The 22,822-nt window shown below is 38.8% G+C and overlaps 1 protein-coding gene across 1 annotated transcript in view; it reads left to right on the plus strand.

Annotated features, from left to right (window-relative positions):
- Nucleotides 1–22,822, plus strand: part of LRRC1 (leucine rich repeat containing 1) — a 69,935-nt gene that overhangs the window by 37,559 nt on the left and 9,554 nt on the right. The window contains exons 5-10 of the mRNA XM_021551257.4: nt 9,177–9,233; nt 10,834–10,897; nt 11,659–11,733; nt 13,480–13,624; nt 16,293–16,411; nt 17,414–17,497. Of these exons, the coding sequence (XP_021406932.1) occupies nt 9,177–9,233; nt 10,834–10,897; nt 11,659–11,733; nt 13,480–13,624; nt 16,293–16,411; nt 17,414–17,497 (544 nt within the window). The remainder of the gene's footprint in view (nt 1–9,176; nt 9,234–10,833; nt 10,898–11,658; nt 11,734–13,479; nt 13,625–16,292; nt 16,412–17,413; nt 17,498–22,822) is intronic.

Consider the following 22,822-nt stretch of genomic DNA (forward strand, 5'->3'; position numbering starts at 1 on the left):
CATTAAATGCATACCTGAAAAAGACAGTTACCTGTGACATTCTGTATGGGTGGTGAAATCAACTAAATTCTTAAACAGATGAAGCTTCACTAGTGTGTTTTAAATTATGATTGAAGAAGACCTGCTGCCCATTGGCACACTAGACACCCAGCTGAGATCCAGTTTTTTTTTAACTTTCACCATTTTTTCAGCAGTCTTGTTTGTGCCTGGAAAGATAAAGACTACCAGATTACTTTTTTTTTTTTTTTTTTTTTTTTTGGATGTTAATCTTTAAAGTAAAAGATTATTAATGACTGGCCGGTAGGATATTTTGAAAGTTTCATACATGGCAGATGAAAAAAGCTTTCCTCTGCTCTACACAATCTTTATTCCTCCCCTAAAAATACACAGATGGTCTCCTACTTGGACATGATTTCAAAATCCTGAGGATTCAACAAAAGATCACAGAAATATAATGGTTTGTAGTATCCCCATCATTCACAGTTTCCCCCTCCCCCCCACTCCCCCTCTTTTAGGACAACTGCACAATCTGTGATGCAAGAAAGTAGCATAGCTTTATTTTAGCTTCAGAAACTTTTGCTGTGGGGAGGGGTGAATTTCTTCAGATGTGAAGAATATTCTGATACTGATGAGTCTGGTTTACCCCCAAGCTGCAAGCAGGCTGAATGGATCTGTGGAACGTTACTACTGAAAGGGAATTACCAGGTAAGCAGAGATATTTTCCTCTTAACATTTGCAGCTAGCAGGTAGAATGCTGAAATAGGCATTTCATTATGAAAGTAAACATAATGAAAAGAATAGAACAAATGTTGCTGTGCTTTAGGAGCATTGTTTTGAGAAAGATTTGTTACAGGCATGCTTTTCAACAGTCATAGAACCACAAGTACCCAGAGATTTCATGATAGTCACTGAGGGTGATGGTTTTGCATATATATGTTTAATTCTAGAGGTTTTGAAGTTTTCAGCAGGTTCTGAAACAGAATCTCTAAATGCTGATCATGGAAGAAGTAGCTGGAGAATAAAAAAAAGCCTTCAAAAGCAAGGGTGACCTGCTCAATACAGATGGTCCAGAAGCAGGTCAGAATACTAATCCTTAGAATGGCTTCCTGGGCCAATCCATGCCTGTGTTTTTCTTAGTGTATGCCTGGATGTTTCAAGTGTAGATTATACATCTGGTAGGATCACACAGAATGGAAAATGTTCTTAAAATTGTGTGGAACAAGAAAATATAATTATTTTTTCAGGTTTAGCATTGTAATGTCTCATTAACATAGAGTCTTACATGATACAGCAGAAGTGATGGGGAAGCTTATTGCACAAATACGTAGAAGGACGACTAAATGTAGGTGGTCTGGCTAGGCTGATAGAAATAGTATTGAAAACTCCTACTGTGGCTTAACTGAATTTAGCATGGCAAGAAATATTTACAGAGTTTGAGTAGGTAGAGCATTCAGTGTTAATCACAGCTGGTTGGTAAACGACAAAACCGAATGTTAAGAACTTGGAAGTTTATTTAAGGAACACTAGCAATGTAATAGTGAATGCAGTGCCATCTGGCCTTCAAATAAGACATGTTGCATCCTTTATGTTACACAAGAAAAATATACGTAACATATATTTAGCAGTATTTTTAAAATGTGAAATAATTCCATTTTTATTGAAGTTATTGAAGATTGATGTTGCATGAGTGGACAATATTTTAAAAACAAAAATTTTGTTGTAATAGTGGGCTGGCTTAGCCTTCTCAATCCATTTCAGTAGTCTTGATAAGCAAGTAAGACCAATTTAAACTATCTCTGTAAACACATTTAGGGAATTCCTTGGCCATAAAAAGTAGAACTTTATTTTTAAAATCTGAATGTGACTTATTCTACTGGCCATCTGTTGAGGCTTTCCTTCAGTTAGTGGCTGATAATAATGCCTTTTTATCCTGTTTTTACTTGTGGAAGATATGTAGCTCTTTATAAGCCAATTAATTAATTGATGGAATTGACAATTCAAGTAACTGACTATGCAAATGCACTTTTCTCTGACTTTCAGTCAGAAAGCCCTTGTTGTTAAAGTCCAGGATCATCTGCTTCACTTCTTTGGTCCCTATTTAAAATCAGTCTTCAGAAGGACTATTTCCCCACCCTAATTTGTGTCCAATTCTCCCTGCTCTGTAGAAATTACAAATGTTAAGAACATAATCCTTAATTTCAGATATTGTTACAAGAATTACTGTTAGATTGCTGTTCTGCTTATCAAACGCTAGAAGTAGACAGCTAAGGAAAGCCTCATGCCTTTCCCCTGAATGTTATGCATTTAAACTTGAGAGAAAAGAAAAATGTTTAATTTAGATACAAGTTACATGAATTTACTTTGCCTCCAAAAAGGAGGAGGAGGAGGAGGAGGAAAGCTTTCAAAGATATTTCTGGAAGAATCGTCTTTAACAATATTGGTGACACAAAATAACAATTTCATCAGAACCAAATCTAGTTGCTTTGCTTTCTAGTTGCTTTTCCAGCTTCTCTGGTATTCAGAGGTAGAACCACAGGACTTCATGTATATGAATTTCAGTTTGTTTTGAAATAAGGAAGTGCCCTCACTTAGGAAATTAATACTTCCTGTAATTTCTAGCTCATCTAAGAACTTTGGGTGTTCAGTACCTAAAAATTTGCATAATCACTCTCCCCTATTGCATGGTATGGGCAGAAAGTCTCTTTTTCAGTTCTGTCAGATTAGTTTTACAAAAGTTCATTAGTGCTCTTTCTTACCATTCACATTGAAAAAAAAGTTTCTATGGGCAAAAAGTAACCAACCAAGGTAGGACTATTCTACTATTTGTAGGTTACCATATTATGGATATGAATTCCAAGGTTCTTTCATGGTAACTTTGTCTAATTACATGCCAGCATTATGCAGTAAGTAGTTGGAATGAAAATAAGCAGTGTTGAACCTTAAAACAAGGTGAGAAAAGTGCATGCCTTGAGCATGTGGACCACCAACTATGTGCTATGTGTTAAGAGACACTCAGTAATTTCTGGAAGCATAATCCTTCCTTATGTGGCTGATACTGCTTTTGTTGAATTGGAAATGTCATTACACCAAAAATCCACATGGAGCTGGTTGTTCAGACACCAGCATTGTAATTAATGCAGGGAAGATAGGTTGCTGGCAGATAAAGTACCTGGGTGAAATAAGGCAGACTCAGGGTAGAACTGAAGTGGTAATTAACTCTGGAAATGGGTATATGCTACAGGAGCTCTTGAAACAATCCAGCTTTAAGCACCTAATTTGATAGAGTGGTTTGGGTTGGTTGGAAGGGACGTTCAGAGATCATCTGATCCAGCCCTTCTGTTGTGGGCAGAAGCACCTTTCGTTAGATGTGGTTGCTCAAAGCCCTGTCCGCGCTGACTTTGGCTTCTAGGGAGGAGGCAGTGCAGCTTCTTGGGGTGTCCTGTTACAGTGTCTCACTGCCCTCATTGTAAAAATTTCTTCTCCAGACTGAAAAATGCAAAGTCTCGGAGCCTGTCCTCACAGGATAGGTGCTCCAGTCCTCTCATAATTTTTGTGGCCCTGCTCTGGATCTGCTCTAGCAAGACTGTGCCTTTCCTGTGCTGGGGACCCTGGAGCTGGATGCAGTGCTCCAGGTGGGGTCTCAGCAGTGCAGAAGAATCACTTCCCTCGACCTGCTGGCCATACTGTTTTTTATGCAGACCAGGATGATGTGATTCATGTAGCCTTGGGAGTTTGGATATTTGGTCTTTTCAGAGTCTGTGTGCAGTTGAGGAAACAGTCAAGAGAGGAGAAGAGAAAGAGGGTTTTTTTGGGAGTGACTTGGAACAGGAGCCTATCCCAAAGATATATTCTGTACCTTCAAATACTTAGAGTCTGAGTAAGTAGTATTTTGAGAGCTGGCTAGTTATTGATTAACTCTGTCATTTTCCTGCAGAATAGAAGCTGCTAAACACCAGGCTCTCAGTGCATTGTTATTCTGCAGCTGGAAGCCTTGTGGGGTGGGAGTAGCTTACAAGGATCCTGTCACATGAGTGTGTAGTCATCTAACTGGTGTGTCCTGGGGCAGGGTCATACATGTTTCTGGTAGTTTTATTTGGCCAGTGGGGATGGGCTGGAATATATTTAAATATGGCTAGTTTAATGCATTTTTATGCCCTTGTCAGAGTGTCACAGTTACCTTATATCTTGGAAGACCCTTGAATAGACAGAAAAACCGTGTTCCTTTTCTGCCCAGAAATGGACAGTAAATTGCCTAGTTCAGACTCCTTTCCTTCCCAGTTTACTGTCTTAATGAAGGTTTCAGTGTGTGCTGTATACCCAGGCAGGGTATCTTAAGTGCCAGTAATCTTCAGATGATGGCCCAGTGAACTGAAGTCCTTTGGAACTGGTGCGCTGGTCAAAATGTGGACTTAATCTCTCATTTCTGTGTGCTGCATTCTTGGGCTGTTCTGGAGTGTTCTGGAGTCATTGCTGCTGCATAAAGAGTGTAATACCAGACCATGTTCAGAATCTATACTGTGTTCTCACCTTACCTATCCTTATTGTGCAGGACCTTATCTTATTCTGTATAAATATGGGGGCTATGCTCATTCTCCTCTCTTTCCCTTCTTTTGGCAGTTTTACAAATGTGAGGAAAAATTACATTTGGGATTTTTATATTCCCTTAACCAGCTGAAACTTGCTGGAAGGGGTGCAGATTGGGCCATGCATTTCTGCAGGTGCTTTAGATCATCATCTCTTCCAACTTTGCTTCCTTATTTCCCAAAGCCTGTACTCTTGTCTTGCTAGCTCAGCTGTGTGCTTTTGACATAAGATGAAAAAGTGTAGCTTTTATTAATCAAGAGAAGGGCATTGTTCAGTTTTTATTGACTGAGCATCTTCAGCTTTTATATCAATTCTTTTTTGTTACCTACCTTTGTTTTATCCTAGCTTTTCCCACATTTCTCTTTCCACTTTTGTAATGTTAGTTTTTGTTCTTTTTTTCTCCTTCCCACAAGGAAATAGCATATGTCTTATCATGCTTCTCAGTGCCTGTCTCAGAAACTTTTGCTGGTCTCTGCCAAGGGCTTGGAGCTCCTAGTCTTTTTGCAGGGACTGTGATAGAAATGGGGTGTGTGTATGGTGTTGTCTATTGTTACTCTTAAGGCTGACTTTCCGTCCCTATGGATAGAGGAATATGCTGCAACTGTCCCTCAAGGTTAAAGTTCTAGGATAAACTCATAGCAGTTTTGTATTTTATAAATCTAAAAAACAAAGTACATTTAATGTGTGCTGTACACTGAAAATGTTATTTCATCCAGAGTAACTATGGAACATCTTTTTTTTTCTCCTTTTTTTTTTTTTTTTTTTTTTAAACTTCAGTGTTTTCTTTAACCTAGTGCAGTGACTCTTTGTTGTTTAGAGAGTCATCTGTCTGTGAAAAGGTTGTTTTGTGGAACATGGTGGTGTGGATAATCACATTGTAATCAATCCAAACTGACTTGCTTTGGAAGAAAAAGAAGAACAGGCTTTGTTTCTGGTTTAGCGGATAATTCTAGCTATTCGTTGTTTTAGAGTAGACTGCTGCAGTTGATGAAGAAATATTCTGCAGATTGTGTTGAATTGCACATTTCTCTTTCAAAACTCTACAGGAATGATCAGGAAAGACACTTCCAGCATTTTTGTTTGCTTTGTTGCTATTAGTTTTGTTCTCAGTTATTGATTTCACATTCTCTTCATTTTTCTAGCTCACACAATGAATACCAGTATCTACAGTTACTGTAGGTAGAGTGCTGAACCAAGTGTATCTGATTTATACTGAAACTGATATTTTTAGCCATGTTGTACCTTTAAATTCAACTTGGTTCCAGCCTTACACCAGAAGTCATCTGGAATGCTGAGATGGAAAACCTGTAATTATTTCAGTTAACTTCATTCTCTCCTTGGCTTGTCTGTTTCCTTGTGTGCAGTAATTTCACACACGTGCTCAGTGTTTGAGGTTTGTGTGGTAGCTTTTGTAGTGAGTATTATTACAATTATTAATGCTTTTTACAAATTATGGTGAAATAGTATCTTCTGATAGTGGGATTTTTTTGTATGTTTGTTTTTTGGCTTTTTTTCCTCTTTTTGCTGTTGTTGTTTTGTTTTTCTTTCTCTTTTAGAATATAAATTACATTTGCTTGTGCATTTTCTGTTGGAGTTTTTTGGAGGGAGAAAGGACTGTTTGTTGGAAAGCAGCCTGCAAGGCTCTGTGGTGCGTTTGCATTTCTAAATGCAGTTGGTGAACAGCTGCCGATGGGTCTTTCTTTAGTCTGAGTAAATGAGATTGCTATTGCCTTTGTGTTTTATAGTAACTTCCCATGACTGATTTTTCTCTATAAAATGGAGATTAGAATTAGGGGAAGATTCTGAAATCCATAAGGAATGGCTTGCTTTAGTTCTTTTCAGGGACTTAAGAAATACTGTACTGACAGTGCACCTGTAAAATTAAGAGCATAACAAAATTTAAAGTCAGAAAAATGTTAGTAAATACACAATTTGTTAAGAACCTGTTGGTAAATGTACCTCTGCTTTTTAATGTATTGGAGATTAGTGCTTCAGTTCATCAGCATGTCTCTTAGACAATACTATTTTATATAATAGTTGTCACATTTTAAATTGCAGCACATAGGTTTGCTGGGAGCCATTTCTGTAACTAGTCAAGATTTAATAATAATACATGGCAATTTTCCTTTCATATTCATACCTCTTTATGAAATGGATCAATATTAAACATAGTATTTCACCCTAATGATTCAGCTTTGCTGGTTTGAACTTCATAGACTTGGGTATCTATATTGGTGAGAAGCTTAATTTTGCTTATTGGTGTCTGCTTATATTGGATTTGGACTCAAGACCTTGGAAGAAGTAGAAAGGATAAAGGAGTGTGGGGCAGTATCATTTCTTTTGTTCCAGGGTGGAGTTAGGGTTGTGAGCATGCTGTGGGTGAGAATAGCTGTAGAATAAATAAAGCATTTCTCCCTTGGAAAGCTGTGTCCTTAGAGATGAAGACATAATCTGGCAGGTTGATGACTCCCACAAGAAGAGAACCTAGGCTGGGACTGTGGTGGGCCACAGTCACTCTGCAAAGATGCTCACAAGGTACTGACAAGGGCACAGCTGCCAGTGAGTGCTCACACTGCTGCAGCACAGCTGCCTTCCTTGCACCTTCTTGGCAGCTGTCCTGGCCCAGGTGTTTAAGGGGATTTATTCTGTTTTGGACTGGGTATCTGTGTTACTCTCCTTGATGGGTTATTTTTAAGCAGGATCAGTTTCTTGAGGTGATTCACTGGCCTGCCCCAATCTAATGATATGATGAGGCTGGTTAAGATGGTGGTTCCCAAGTTCTTGCTATTGAATATGCTTTTCTGACAAAGATTTGTTCAGCCACAGCCAAAATAGTGTCTGAGGTAAGAAAAGAAATTAAGAGATTGCACCATTTTACTCATCAACGCTTCAAGATGATGGGGAGGGAGATAAGTAGATGCAGGGTGATGTGTAAACACAAGATTACAAGGCAGCTTGGAGGTGTGCACATCCCTTTTGTATTCTCTTGATAAAAATGAATCATGGACCTCACCTAATATAAGCTTGAAGAGAAAGTGGAACATTCAAAGAAAGGTGAAAAGAGGTTTCTAGAAAACCTGTAAACATGAATGTAATGGCAGTCTGTAGGTGGCAATGTCAGCAAGACCAGGCCCACATTCCTTTTGGAGAGAAGTTCTCATCACCTCTTCCCTCTCCCGCTCCACTTGTTTGGCTTCCTTGAGGATGTTGGATACCCTGTCCCATCTTGACTTGTGTTTTATAGTGTTAAAATTTGTATGTGTGAATATTCTCTCGTGTTGTTGGAGTGATGGCTTGCTTATTTCTGTCAATGATTTTGAGTGGCAGTAGCAGAGTTATTCTCACTTACCTTTTAATTGAATTTGTATCAGACTTCTACTAAAGTATCTTTACCTGCATGGTATATTTAAACTATACTTCTGGGGGGATACAGAACCCAATGAGTGAAATGTGTTAGTTTAAAAGCTGAAAAGGGCTGCTGAGACTGTAATCAAAGCACCTATGAGATTTCATTCACTGAGTTTTTGAATGCAGTATGAAACAGGTGCATGAGAGAAGGATTTATTTTTCAGATACCATCAAAAGTCAATCCATGAAAAATCTTCTTTCCCTTTTAATTAGTCATTACATGAATTCTTTTGCTTTCCTCTGCTTAGATAACTGTATTGAATTTGCAATGTGAAGATTTTGCTTTTTTTTTAAGGTTTAAGTTCTATTATCAGCTGTTTTTTTTACTGGAGCTAACTAATTATTCAGTAATTTGGTAAGCTGGTATTATTTGAGATGAGAAAATATTTCAATTTTATGCAGTCAGAATGCATGGACTTGTTTGTTTGTTTGTTTTTTTCCCTAAAGTGTACAATATAGAATTAATATCTATTTCAAATTTAGTGGAATTCTTGTTTTTTATCTAGATTTTATTCAAGGCCTAGAACAGTGTCCCCCTTTCCTGCACAAGAGGACAGAACATAATTCTGTTGTCAAAAACTTATTTGCAGTCACTATATCTGATTTTCATTTTTCCCTGGGATGGTGGAGGATTAGAGCAGATTATGGTGTTGGGATAATGTCTGACTCCTTGTGTTCCATTTAGTCATAAATAAAGCCCTGAGAAATCGGGATGTTGCTATGGTGATGCTGGTGAAAGCCTGGGATATGGAGTGAGTGAGCCGCTTAGCAGCCTAATGTCACTTAGAGTAATGAGCACGCTGTCATTAGGGCAGTGATGGGTTACCTGGCGCTCTCACTTCGGTAGCCCATGCCAGATTATGAAGGCGAGTAAGTGAAAGCAGTTCAGATATATTATAGTATACTGTTTAGTAGCCTGCAGCTACAAACCTTTTAACAAATGGAAATCTGTGTTTTTGTCTCTTTACTTTCTAGCTTTAATCAGTTGAAGTATCACAGAGAAACAAACAAAAACTTAGTCTTTCTAGTCTGCCTTTCACAAGATGATCTGGTGTAATTAAAACAACAAAAAATCAGTTTATAACAACTTGTCTTAAACTGTGTGAATGCACACTTTTCTTCACAGAATGTGGAATTATAAAAAGATGGTATTAAAATGTGTTTTTTTGGGTTTTGTTTTTTAGTCTTTATAACCTGGCTTCACTGGAACTGAGAGAAAATTTGCTGACATATTTACCTGAGTAAGTCACATTGTATGTGTTTCCATTATTATATAAACATAAAATGTTCTTATTCTTAAAATCTGCTAACATATGAAATGGAATGACAGCTAGAAAAATTATTCAAAGCCAATTGATAATATGAGATACAGCCTTCTATTAGAACATCTACTTACATCCACTACTTCTAGTTGTACTTCATTAGTAGCAGGAACCTGTAATCTGCATGGATTGTATTTGTTCTATAAAAAAGCATTCTGTATGACATAGAGATCACCAAAGACGTCCTGCATGCATTGGACAAGCCATCTGCAGTGGGAGTGGTGGTTTGGGTTGTTCTCATGGTGAAACTTTGTAACTGTGAAAGTAGAGCAGTAAGAGCTCTCAGATTTTCACTCTAGACCCTTGTAGCATTTAAATAAGTGTTTGTATTCAGGGCTGAGTAGCCAAAAGCTTCTAACACCTGGAGATGAAACGCTTGGTAGCAAACTAGGTCTGTTGATGTCTGAAGTCTTACTTAACTTTTTTCTCCAAAAATCACAGTGGCTTATGTAGATGTCTCTGTACTGTCTGTATTGCAGCAGAGGAATTGGTAGTGTTTTGTTAGACTAATATGATATCTTACACTTTGGGGGTCCTTTTTGTCTGCCTGGAAGCAGCCTCTTCTTTCTCTAGTGAAGGAGTTTCCTTTCTTCCTTTGCTATCTGGTTGCTTCTTGCAAGAGTTTTGGTGACTCCTGTTTTGCTTGTTTAGGTAATCGAATAGATACTGTAAAAGATTTAATGTTTTAAAATTAGAATCTCTTTCCCAGCTGCTTTGGGGTAGTTTTTTCCTGTCAGTCTACCCAGTGCCTTGGTTGTGTCTGTTCATAGCAGTGAGCCACAATGCACTTCAGTGTCAGTGGTCAGAAGACAGGAATTGCTAGCTAAGTTTGTCCATGCAGTATCAGTATGAAGCTATCAAAAATGTTGACAGTTTTATTGCTTCATGAAAATTCTGACTGTCAGTAATGTAGCTGACAATTCACTCTGGTTTTTGTGCTACTGCAGCTTTGAGGAAAGTAGCAAGAGCTCTATGAGCCTGACTTTGAAGGGTGGCCCTCTCTTGTCTGTTGCTTTGAAAGTTTTTTACATCCTTTTGTCCTTCCCTCTATTTGTAGTCTCAAAACCAGAAATATTTCAGAAATTGATGGATTGTGTTGAGAGGATAAATGATGGATATTGAGTCTTGAGTCACATAGTTATGTGATCACTATGGGAATTTTTATCCAGTTTCATAACTGTAAATTTCCCCTAAAAAATAAATCTAACTAACTATAATAAAGTATGTGGCATTTGCTACCCTGGGGGACTTATTGTTAAAATAAAAAAAAAAAAAAAGTAATGATTTGATTGCCTGTACTAAGTTTTAAGTTTCAAGGTCATACAGTTAGACTGACAAACTAAATTATTTTTTCAGTAAGATACTGCCACAAACAGTCTGTGCCTGGTAAAATAACTGTCTGCCTACAGTCTATTGTAATTTGAAATGCAAGTTTCAGTAAAATGAGTTTATTCAAATACATGGGTTTTCTGTTGCTTTAGTCTAATGTGGTTTTGTTTTGATTTATCTCATCTCACAGATCACTTGCCCAGCTGCAGCGACTAGAAGAACTTGATTTAGGAAACAATGAACTTTATCATTTGGTAAGAGAACATACCACTGAAACTGCACATTGGTCTTGTTTTATGCATAATTTAGATTAAATAGGTTGTAGGATGTCCAAAACTGAAGAAGGAAAAATGCATGGAGGGAGAGTCTTTTCATAGGTACAGATGAATTTTGACAGTGAGCTGGTGCTTTCATATCTGTTTACTCCTGTTCAGCACAGTATCACTTCACTCAAAAAACCACAGCTGATCTCTAGAAAATGAGAGGGCGGCACAGCTTTTTTATGGAAATAAAAAGAAGTGGAGGGATACAAAATCTTGTCTGTGCTTGCAGTTACAATGACCACATGGATTTGTGTCAGGAACTGGATGGGCTAAGCACAGATGTAAGTTAAATTTCCAGGGTGAGAGTGAGAATCGTTGGGAAAGGACTGAGGCAAAACTGCTGAGGGTCGAGAGGTCCTACACTGTTGCAGATCAATCTACCAAAAATATATCTGTCATCTCCCTTAAGGTGATTCAGGTAAATGTTGGATGGATTTTCAGTAGATCAAGGGTGTGGAAGCAATTTGTTAGTGCATGCCAGGAAAGAATGGTAGATTATTGAGTTATAGCAATTATTTGTATGATGGAATTCCCAAATACTTACAGTCACCCTTGCTACTTCTGACCAAGGTACTTGTAAATAGAGCTTGCAGTAAGAATTGGTTACTTGGACTGTAATTGTGGGTTGGCAATTTTTTTTTTTTTACTTAAAGCTCCTATGCTACTTAACTTTGCTGCTTTTTATGTTGTAGCCAGAAACAATTGGTGCACTTTTCAATCTTAAAGACCTTTGGTTGGATGGAAACCAATTAGCTGAAATACCTCAGGTAAAAATGATCTCTACTGATACTGTTTTGAAGATATTTTTGAAAGAAAACATTTTCATTCATTCCTACAGAGAGGTGCTTTAAAATGGAATATTTTTCTCAGTCTACTTTGCCTGGGTTTGGTTTTGGGTGTGTGAGGATTTTCTCTTGAAAAATTCCTCTGCAAGGGATTGGCCATGATATTGTCTGTTGTCAGACATTTTTAAGTATTTTGACAAAGGAATTGTTTCCTAATAGGCACATTGTTTAGTTTGCAGGCTGGCACATCCTCTGTTTACAGTTCTTGCCCTAAGATCAGGGAGCCATAAGTTGTCTGAGATAACCATCACCTTGTGTATCTATCTGAATTGCAGTTTTAAAAGTTTTGAGTATGAATTTTTTTTTTCATTTTTTTGTAGTCATCTTCATTAATTTAAGCATGGTGTTTGGAAGAAGTACAGTAACGGAACCATTTATGAAAATTTTGCCATAAATGGAAATTTTGATTTATGCAGGCAAAATCCCCCTTCTGACATCAGTCATGGGATAAGGGAACTTAGCATTTAAAGCTTATAGCACTCTATATTCCCTTTCTTAAGAACTTTTATAATATGTAGGATGGTTCCTCTTCCCTCTTTTTCCCTTACAGCTAAGTCAAAATGTGTTTTCTTCTGTTCCTTCTGCAATCTGCTGTTACTTGCTGTATGGATTTCATTGTCAGTTGTGTGTCTTGTAAATCAGTTACAATTTAGTGGGTTTAGTTGACTTTGTTTTTATGGGCTTGGCCTAGTAAGTAGAGATGATCACTCATAAAAGGTTAGGTGTGACTTCAGCAGCCATTTTTATTGAAACTGCCCATTATTGTGTATTTTGACCAAAGTTGAAAGGATGAACTTGTTGGATGAGGGTATGTGTTTAATGAAAGATCCTCTTGAGGGGCAGACAATTCAAAAGTAGAAGAACTGATCTTGCAAGTTAGGATCAAGGCCATTGCTGTATGAAAACCTAATATATGTAAAAGGCACTTCTTCCTCAGCTGTTCTGTTCTCTGAAAGGTGATTTGGATGACTAAAATGAGATCTGTCCTCAAGTGTGTATAGGGATGTCTGTGTGCGTGGGGAATGGGGGGGGGGCTCTGATAGCTAACAGAGACAAAGGTATTTCTCTGTCTGATGGTTGGATTGCCATGATAAAAACTTAAGTACTCATTAATAATAGTAGATAATGGTAGGATAACATGGCAGTTCGAATATGCTTGCTAGAGCAACACCCCTAGTTCCTATTTCTGCATTTCTTGTAGTTGGGAGATGTGAAGATATGAAATCCCTAGATGTCATGGCATGTTGCTGTAGCAGCCAGGAGAGACTAATCCTAATTTGCCTAGGGTTGATTGGGAGGGGTAGACTTTAATTATGTGGTGGTTGATAATCTGCCATTCTGAAAAAGACAACTCTGCAGTCTTTACTTGAGGAAAACTCCAGGTTTGGCTGGTGCTTGCCTGGGTGTGCTCAACATAGCTTGCCTGACTACTGAAGCCAGTTTAATATTTAAAATAAGAAACTGTGACTGAATCACTTGGTTAGTTTATCATATGTAAAGTGTAAATACTTACTTTTTTCTGCTTTTAGAGGTCATACAAATAATGGCTAATTAAGAGGTCATACAGATAATTGTTTTTCTTTGTGGAATTTCATTGTGATGGTACATTTTTCAAAGCACTTTCTTGCGTGTTTGGGCATGACTTAAATTTTTTTCCTTGTATCGCAGGAAGTAGGAAACCTGAAAAACCTGCTTTGTCTGGATGTTTCTGAAAATAAATTGGAATGCCTTCCTGAAGAAATTAGTGGTCTGACTTCTTTAACAGACTTGCTTGTTTCTCAGAATTTACTTCAGATCTTACCTGATGGCATTGGTGAGTACAAAGTGAATGCAATCACACAGAACCATTTAACCCACTATAACTGGAAGTCATTTGGGTTTTTAAAGTCTTTCTGTGCAAGAGATGAACTTGTCTCTTGTTGGTTTTTATTCCTTTTGCTTAGTAGCAAATGCATAGCTCTATTAATGCTGCATTTTAATTGTCTGCATAGTGACTCCCTCATAATCCTTTTTCAGTCTTCATTTTGTACCTCCCAAACAACATAAGTGTAATGTCCCTTCAGTTCCCATTGTATCCATTTCACCATCAGAACTCTTTAACACTGTGAAATTTCAGCTTGTAACATGCTGTGGGTCAAGTGGTAAGACTGGCTGAAAGTATCACTGCAAAAAATACAGAATTTTGAATGGTGATGTGTATTTATCTTCAGTCGGACAATGTGATTAATCCTCCACTGAACCTAGTGGAAGACTGTTTGCCTTGCAGCACATTAATCCTTGCCTTGAGGATTCAAGCCACAACCTTTCTGTCTCTGACCCCTTAGACTGAGTTCAGTAACTGAAGAATGTTTCCTGAAGCATTACCAGTGCCTTTTTTAAGGTGTATATTTTTTACCCATTCAGTAGTTGTGGCAAGTAGACAAACAAGCATTTTTTTTTCTCTACTCGTCAGCTGTTTTTCTGGAAAGTTCCTCGTTGTAGGAATATGCCTTACTCCTTGAGAGGACTTTTTTTTAAACCCCCCAAAATAAAGGTGTAGGGGAAGGAAGACTCATGAATGTGGTTTAACTATATTTAACATTTGGAAAAGAGTGGTCAGACCTTCCCCCTTCCTATATATTCTATATTGGACTTAGAGAAGTTTCTCTAGAAGTTGGACTTGGGGCAGTGGGCTGACAACTGTGGGTCCTACAGCTGCCTCATACGTGTTTGATAGGGAGTTATAGCAGCCCTCTCTGATGGCCTGTGCTGGCCAGTACAATTTTTGTACATCAGAAACTCTAGCATCTCAAAGTCAGAAGCTCATGCACTGGCTGGATAGAGCTTGTTGGCAGAAGTGATCCTTGCTGGTCTCTGTGGAAGCTCTGGGGCATTGCCCAGCTGATCACTGATTCCTTGGTGGGACTGGTGGATCTGTAGAGCTCTTGAAGCAAGTCTCTCACCAACAACACCAGTGGCTCAGGTCAGCTGTGTCCGTGTCTCCTCAGTCTCCGGAGCTCTGATGGAGCTCCAGCACCCCCAGGCAGCCTGTGCCAGTGCTGCACCACCTCCCACTGAGGAAGCTGCTTCTGATGGCCAGGTGGGATCTCCCATGCTGCGATCTGCAGCCACTGCTGCCTCACCTGCCCCTGCAGAGAGGAGTTTGGCTCTGTTGTGTCCATAACTGCCCTGTAAGTGGTTCTGGGCAGTTCCCAGATGCCTCCTTGGCTGTCTCTTGGTGGGAGTCAACAAAGCCAGCTCCTTCAGCCTCAGCTGACATGTGCTCTGGCCATTCTGATAGCTTCCTTCTGGACCCCCATCACTTAAACAGGGGAGTTAAGGGGGAAGACAAGTCATCACATAAAACTGAGAATGATTTTACAGGTGTGGTTTCACTAATTTCAGGTTGATAGGATATAGCAACTTCCATTGATCTGTTTTTTATAATTCTAATATTGTCTAGTTGGTGTTTGCTTCTGATGAGAGCTCACTGCTGTTTAGTATTCAACCTGGCGCTCACCAGCGGATTCAGGTCCTTTCCAGCAGAGCTCTTGTATAGGTGTATATTTCACTTCCCAGCCTGTGCTGGTGCACAGGTTTATTCTGTCTGGGTGCAGAGCTTTGCAGTTATCTGTGCTAAACCTCAGGTTTCTGTTTAGGTTGCTGTCTTTCTGTGTCATACATCCCTTCATCACTTAGCATCATCAGTGAATTTGATCTTCCAAACTATTACAGCTGGTTTGGACCACACAAGGATGACAGTGAGGTATCAACACCTAGTGTTGTCTCCCTAATTCTCTAGTATGGGCTCTGCCTGAGTCAGCTTTTGCACCAACGACCATTCTGATACAAAGGAATAGAACAAATTGGGTTTTCTGCCCTGAAGCAGTATTTTGTTCTTTATAAGAAAATCACCTTCAGAGAAGTTTGATTTCTCATCTAAAGAATAAACTTGGGTTTCCTGTCTGACTAATTAGGTTCTCTGTAAGGACAAAGAGACCTTGATCCTGTTCGGGTTTGACCTGTCACTTCAGTGCAAGGTGTTCTCACTGTGACTGATTAGGTGCAGGTGATCTTCTGAACATTCCTTCGTTAATAAACACTGTATAATTGAGGAACAAACGGATAATTTTCACTTGTTTATAGGCATTTGGGTAGACACATCCTTAATATTTACATGGGCTATCATTCAGATATTACAATATATATAATATAATATATTATATTATTATAGATTGATAATATATATCAACTTTATTGCAATTTATTATGCTTAAATACTGGATATGAATATTTATATTGAGTGTGAATTCAGGGATATTAAAACTTTCAGAAATAATGCAAGCACTAAGTGAAGCAATGCTTGGGTTCTGTTATTTTACCTAACAATAAAATTCCATTGTTTTAGAAAACTTCTGGAAGTTTTGCAGCATTAAAAATTTATGTAATTAAAGATACTGGAGGATACTAGACTAAAAATCCATGTTGTTTTTTCTGTCCAGGAAAATTGCGGAGGCTCTCCATTTTGAAGGTTGATCAGAACAAACTGATCCAACTAACTGATTCCATTGGAGACTGTGAAAGCCTTACTGAACTAGTTCTCACAGAAAACCAATTGCAGGTATGCATGGTCATGGCTGCTCAAATGGCAGGTGGTAATAAGACCTGCTGTTAAGTGCTGAATCACTTAGCTCATTAGGTTACTCACCCTTGCTACTGCTAAGGAGTGCATTTTCTTTAAATGCATCTTATTTCTTTCTTGTTAAATGAATCCTGGAGATCGTGTTGTGTGTAGTAACAATCCACCCTTCAAATGCTTAAGCAATTACATGTTCACTCTCGAGTCTTTCATGACCAGTGAGAGAATTGGAGCATGTGGAGTGCAGGTATCACTTACTTAGTTGTGGTTTTTATGCAGAAGTTTGTGCTTGTGCTGTGTTGCTTTATTGCCAGTTTTTGCTGTGCATTACCTGGATCAGTCTTCCTGGAACTGAATAGAAGCCCTGAGCACTGCTGAACTTGTACTGCTCCTTGCTCTGCTGATCTGCTCTAGACAGATGTTAAATATGATATGTGATCAATTAAAATAAAATCTCAGAATTCTTTCTGTTAGGTGTTTCCTTCCATTATTTTGAAACTTATCGTAACACTGACACTTGGAGAGGAGCTGTCTTTAAATAAACTAGGTTTGAGCATTTCTTAAGCTCAGTTGGTACTTAGGTTGAGTTAGAACCTTAAAACTGTTAAGATGTCTCTCCAACAGTCAGTTCATAGCACCTGAGTTAGGAGATAGCTAACCGAGAAGCAAATTTGGGAGTGTAAAGTTAGATAATGCATCCTATGTACAGGCATTCTGTACACAGCTCTTGTGTGTTTATTATCATAGTGCAGAGATAATTAATGAGTGAATTTGTGTTAGAAATTAACATTCCTAGGCACTTGTTCTGCAATATAAACCTTTGGATGGTCTTTGGAAAGTCTGGTGGTAATGAGGATTAACTACACTTCAATTTTGAAAGTAGATCAGACTTTTAATTAATTTTAAAAGTGAGTTAAGTGGTTTTTCCTGACTCTGTTTATTTATGAATTCTGTTTGTGTATTATTTTATTTTTGTTGGCACAGTCATTACCGAAGAGCATTGGAAAACTAAAGAAGCTGAACAATTTGAATGCTGATAGAAACAAATTAACATCTTTGCCCAAAGAGGTAAGTTTTGTGCCAATGACATTATAGAAACAGAAACCTATTGATTTCAAGTGCCTGTGAGAAGTAACAGGCAACTTTGGTCCAATGGATATTCTTTCCAAACTGATCACAACCAGAAACTTGTCTGCTAGATTTGAACTGTAGTGATTTGGTGGCTTGGAAGTGCAACATGTCTTCACAGTTGAACAAGAAGGCTTGGATCTAATTAGCTTGTAACTAACTTGGGTCTAATTAGCTTTTAACTGGTAATTCCCAGTGTGGATGTCAGGTCTTGCACTAGTTGAAGACTTGGAGTTCTAGTAGGGTGAATGCAGCACCAATATGTCTCTTCTGTGTGTAGTATGAAACTACTGCCACACTCTTCCTCACCAATATCAATGTTTCGTACTCTGAAAAGTGGCTCAGTGTCTGTCTTGACAGTCTTTTTGGTTTTGGAGATCTCTGGACTACTTTTGCCCTTAAATATAAGGACTTGATATGACCCAGATACCTCAAATTTTACAGCTATGAGTGCTAGGACTTCTTGTCTGTTGTAATAGTATGTGGAATGAAATGAGGCTAGAGCTTGTGTTGCGAAACTAAATATAATGAAGGTTTTACAAGTTTAGTTCAGCAGTAAATTGTGGAAAGAAATTGGGAAAGCAGCATCCTGTGATTGGAATATGAAGCTGTGAGTTGGTTCTGTTTGTACCACTTTTTCTCTGTAATTTTTATTCAAGTAAGTCTCCCTCTTAATTTTCCTGTCTAACATGTGGCTCTTTTAGAGAGCTTTTGTTCTCTACTTTCAGTCACCTAAGGAGCAGGAGGGTTCTGTACTCAGGTGACAGCTGATGGAAATTGAGAGGAGCATCAGCTCTGGCTCACTTCCTTATGGAGCTTGGACAGCTCAACAAGGAGGTAGGAGAAGGAAGTGAAATAGCAAAGACATGGGCGACAGCTGATTGTCTGAAGAAGAGGGATCAAGCAGGGGCAGAGGATGCTGCAGTGGCACTGGCAGCAACAGTTCCTGGGTCTGAGCTGCCACAGGCCAGTCACCTAATTGAGGGAAGGTGAGGGGTGAGATGTGAGTACTGCAGCTTTTCTAGCAAAACAGTGTCTTCCCTGCTGTCGTGCTTCTGCTTCTGAACAAAGAATTGCGACAGGGCTTACCCAGCCAAGTTGCATGATAGCTAGCAAGAGACAAGACCCTGGGAAAACTATTTGTATTGGTATGTGATAGCAGTTTTCATCATAAGATATGCTGAGTTGGAAGGAACCCATCAGGAGACCACCTCCTCGCCCTGCACATGACACCCCAAGAGTCACCACCTGTATCTGAGAGCATTGGCCAAAGACTTCTCGAACTCTGTCAGGTTTGGCGCTGTGACTTCTGCCCTGGGGAGCTGTTCCAGTGCCCAACAACTCTAGGTGAAGGACCTTTTTGTAATATCCAACCTACACCTCCCTTGGCACAACTTCAGGCCTTTCCCTCAGGTCTTGTCACTGATCAACACAGAGAAGAGATCAGGGTCTGCCCCTGCTCTTCCCCCATGAGGAAACTGTAACTGCAGTGAGGTCTCCCCTCAGTCTCCTCCTCTCCAGGCTGAACTGACCAAGTGACCTTAGCTGCTCCTCATACAGTTTCTCCTCAAGGCCAGTCTTCGTTCCCTCTTTTGGATGTGCTCAAATAGTTTAATATCTTTCTTATCTGGTGTTCATTCAGCAGAAAACTTTCTTTGCTAAAATACCTGTACTTGAGACTTGTGCAATTTTATGTCCACTCCACCTTTGAGCAGAATTGTTTTGAATTTTGCATGGAAAGTTTTACTGGTACAGTTTCTTTCCAGATTAGCAATTAATAGCTTGTGATAATGGAATATATGTATGGAATATATGGTTAATGGAATATATGGTATTGGAGGTGGTGCATAAGAGCAATTTGTGGCTTGGAAGAAGCAGGAACAGGAGCAGGCAAGAGGAGAAGGCTCAGCTGCAGGAGCAGGTAAAGCAAGGTGGATATGGAGTGTGTCTGTTTGGGGTATAGGGGGGTCAGGAGCTCAGTGCAGAACAATAGTGGGATTCATATTGAGCAAGATAATGATCACTTGGGGCCAGCAATGTTTTTCAGAGGTGGAATGTGTTGCTCAGTTGGTGAAGTGAAGATGGAGAATGTGTCTAGAGAACATCAGTGCACATGAGAGAGGGAGGGGGACGCCTGCACAGAAGTGGAATGAAGACAGGGATGAGCCTGTGTTTGGAGAAGGTGAACAATGAGAAAATGGAAGGTAGTGTCTGGAATGAGGTGAGCTCTGGGGAGTTGTGGAAGTCCAAGAAATAAAAATGGGAGAGGATGGTTCCCAAGGGAGCTTGGCAGGGAAACAGAGGAAGCAGAGCTCTTTGGCTCCTTATCAATGACTTTGAAATAAAATTTTTATTTTTCCTTTAAAGGTGTCTGTGCCAACATATGTCTCATTAGAACAAATGCCTTGAAATTACATGTAACATAAGATTTTATGCCTTGCTCTGCCGATATTTAATTTTTTATTATTTAATTTTAAAGGCAGTCAGTCCTTCTCTAACTGTGGGGTCATCCCTCACTTGATCAGTGCATTTGAATTACTAGCTGGTAATGTTACAAATAGAAAACAAACAACTGATGGCAATGGTGTGCCTCAAAAATACTGTTAATATGTGTGTATTGCAGAACCTACTGTCTAGCTAATAAGATTTCTCAGTTTCAGTTTTTCAAGGTTCATTTTGAATTCCTTGAGCTTAGGCTGTGCAGTATACATTTTTCCCTGAGTGTGTTTATAGTGCCTTCTTACAGTGCTGAAATGGTAGTTTGAAAAATAAAGGAATCTGCTGCTCTCTGCCCATGTTCCATCTGTACTGGAGTTGTGTTTTCTTGATATAGTATTTTTCTTGACTAGCAGCATTTTGTATTAAACCAAACATGAAGATTTCATAGACAGGTTTTATGTTTGCAATTCAAAGGAATTAAGTGAAGAGTCACATTTCATTGCTCTAAAAGTGAACACATGATCTGAGTGCACAGGTCTAACAAGTACTATTTGCCGTTATGTAAACCATCCACAGGAGCAGTTGTAGGGGGCTGATAGTGGCAAAGATTCCAGTTCTGAGTTTCCCTTTGGATGGCAGGGAGGAACCATTTCATGTCTTGGGTGGAATGTTCAATTTCCATTTTTGTTCTCATCATTAGTGACGTGGAATAAAAAGAATACAAAATGGATAGGTAGCATACTTGGAAGGCTCTGCTTGAAATTGAGAAAGCATACTATGTTTTCTGTTTATTTTCATCCTAAACTGACTAACTAAAATTTAAAGCCAGGAACAATCTCCTGACAGAAGTAATTTTAAACACCTCTGCCTGCTCTGTGTTGCTTTAGATGTTTCCTGAGATAGTATAGCCAAGGGTATAGACTGGGGTCTCAAACCTCTGCACATCAAAATTAGTACTTGTACAAAATTAGTACCTGTGAGTACCAACTCACAGAAACAGAGTTGGATGCAAAAGTAGAGTATACACTGCAGATATTTTTCCTCAGTATCTTTCCCTCTTTACCTGTTTTTCTTACCTCTTTGATTCTTTCTCTGCCTTACAGAGTGCTAGAGCAGCTGTGCATATGTGGTCTTCATCCTGATAAAAAATAGATGTGGGAGAGGCTGTTACTGGTTTCTGTTGGAGAGGGATAGAGATGCAGTCTTGTAATGTGTGTAGAAAAAAGTGGGATTCAGCTGGAGAGGAGAGTACATGTACCCAATACTGTATCTGCTTGGTGTTGCTATCATTTCACTCCCATAGCAAAGACCACTTTTATAGGTAGGATAGTCAGAATTAAATGCCTGGTGAGATAATCTCTGAGTTTTAGTTATTCTGTGGTGGTGTGTGTTTTTTTTGGGGAAGGGGGTAGAAGGGTGTTGATTTGTTTTTTAGTTAACAGTTAAGGAGAATTGGATTTTTAGTCAGTGTGTTAAACCATTACACTGCAGCATGGCTTCAAGGCACACTTGTAAAACTACTCTTTATCTTTTGGTGTAAAATGTCTTGATTTAGGATTATTGAGGAGTTTGTATGCAAATACACTTTCAGAGTTTCCTGGCTCAAAGTTTTTTCTGTGTTGTGTGGTGATAAAGGTAAAACCTGGAAGAACTGAATGTTTGACCATGGATTGAGTCACTGACAGATTTCATCTACAGCATCTCGTTTTGCAGCTTAGTGCGTCTGTGACTGAAGTGGTAAAACAGACTTCAGCAAGAGCTGAGAATGTCTAAACCTGTTCATAGTTAGAAATGTTTTTTCCTGAAACTTGAAAGACCTGCCTGGTGACTCTTTGGTATAGAAATCCCACCCTGGCACAGGAATGCTGATGAAACTGGTGTGTTGATTTTGGCACTTGCATAAATAACCTCCTTGGAATGTTTTCCAGTTTATATGCTTTTGTTAATTAGTCTTTACAACCAGCGGAGATCTGGTAATGTGTCCTTCCTGGCTCTGAGGTATATTGTGAGAATTATCACTCCATTAGGTAAAACTACAGGGTTTTGGGTTTTTTTTTTTTGATAATTACTGTGCTTTTAAATTTTTTTTTTAAAGGAGTAGGGACCACTTTGTTTTTTCTGATTTTAACTTTTGATATCCCGTCTCTTTCTTCATTTGTGTAGAAGCATGTGTGTCTCTGAGGTAAAAAAAATAGGCCTCTAAGGAAAAGTGCTGGAAAACTTGTCTTGAGTCAGAGGGCTGAGAAGCCGTCTTGGTGAGCTCCTCTCCCCCATTCACCAGTGGTGCAGGAGGTGTTGAAGTCAGTTTGCTGAAGATTTTCATACCCAATTTAAAGTTAATAATAACAACAGAAAAATAGTTAATAATAATAATGAATGGGGCAGTTTTTTTCCACCCCTAAATGTATTCTGTGCTTGCAATTAAAGAATTAGTATACTTTATGTGGAGCCAAGGAAGATTCTGACTTTACTTTGAACCCAAACAAAATTTTGGATATGACACTCTGGAAAAGATTTTACAAGAGGAACTGTGTTTAAATTACCACTATATTTATCAGACTTGTATAAGTCTGAGAGAGTTTTTGGCACTGACAACTGTTTTGAGAGTTGAATAAAAGAGATGCGTCACTGTACTTTTAGCTATTCACACGGCAACTAAAGACTGATCATTACAGTATTTGTCATAATGTTTTTTTTTTTTCTATTGCTTATTGCTGTGTGAAAGATGCTAACTGGTAAAGGACAGCAGAATTGATTCATAGCCTTTGAGTAGTAAACAGATCTACTTTAGAGTCATTAGAAACACTAGCAGAAAAGCATTCTGCT

Source organism: Lonchura striata, chromosome 3 (assembly GCF_050655825.1).
Source record: "Lonchura striata isolate lonStrDom1 chromosome 3, ASM5065582v1, whole genome shotgun sequence".
Taxonomy (NCBI): domain Eukaryota; kingdom Metazoa; phylum Chordata; class Aves; order Passeriformes; family Estrildidae; genus Lonchura; species Lonchura striata.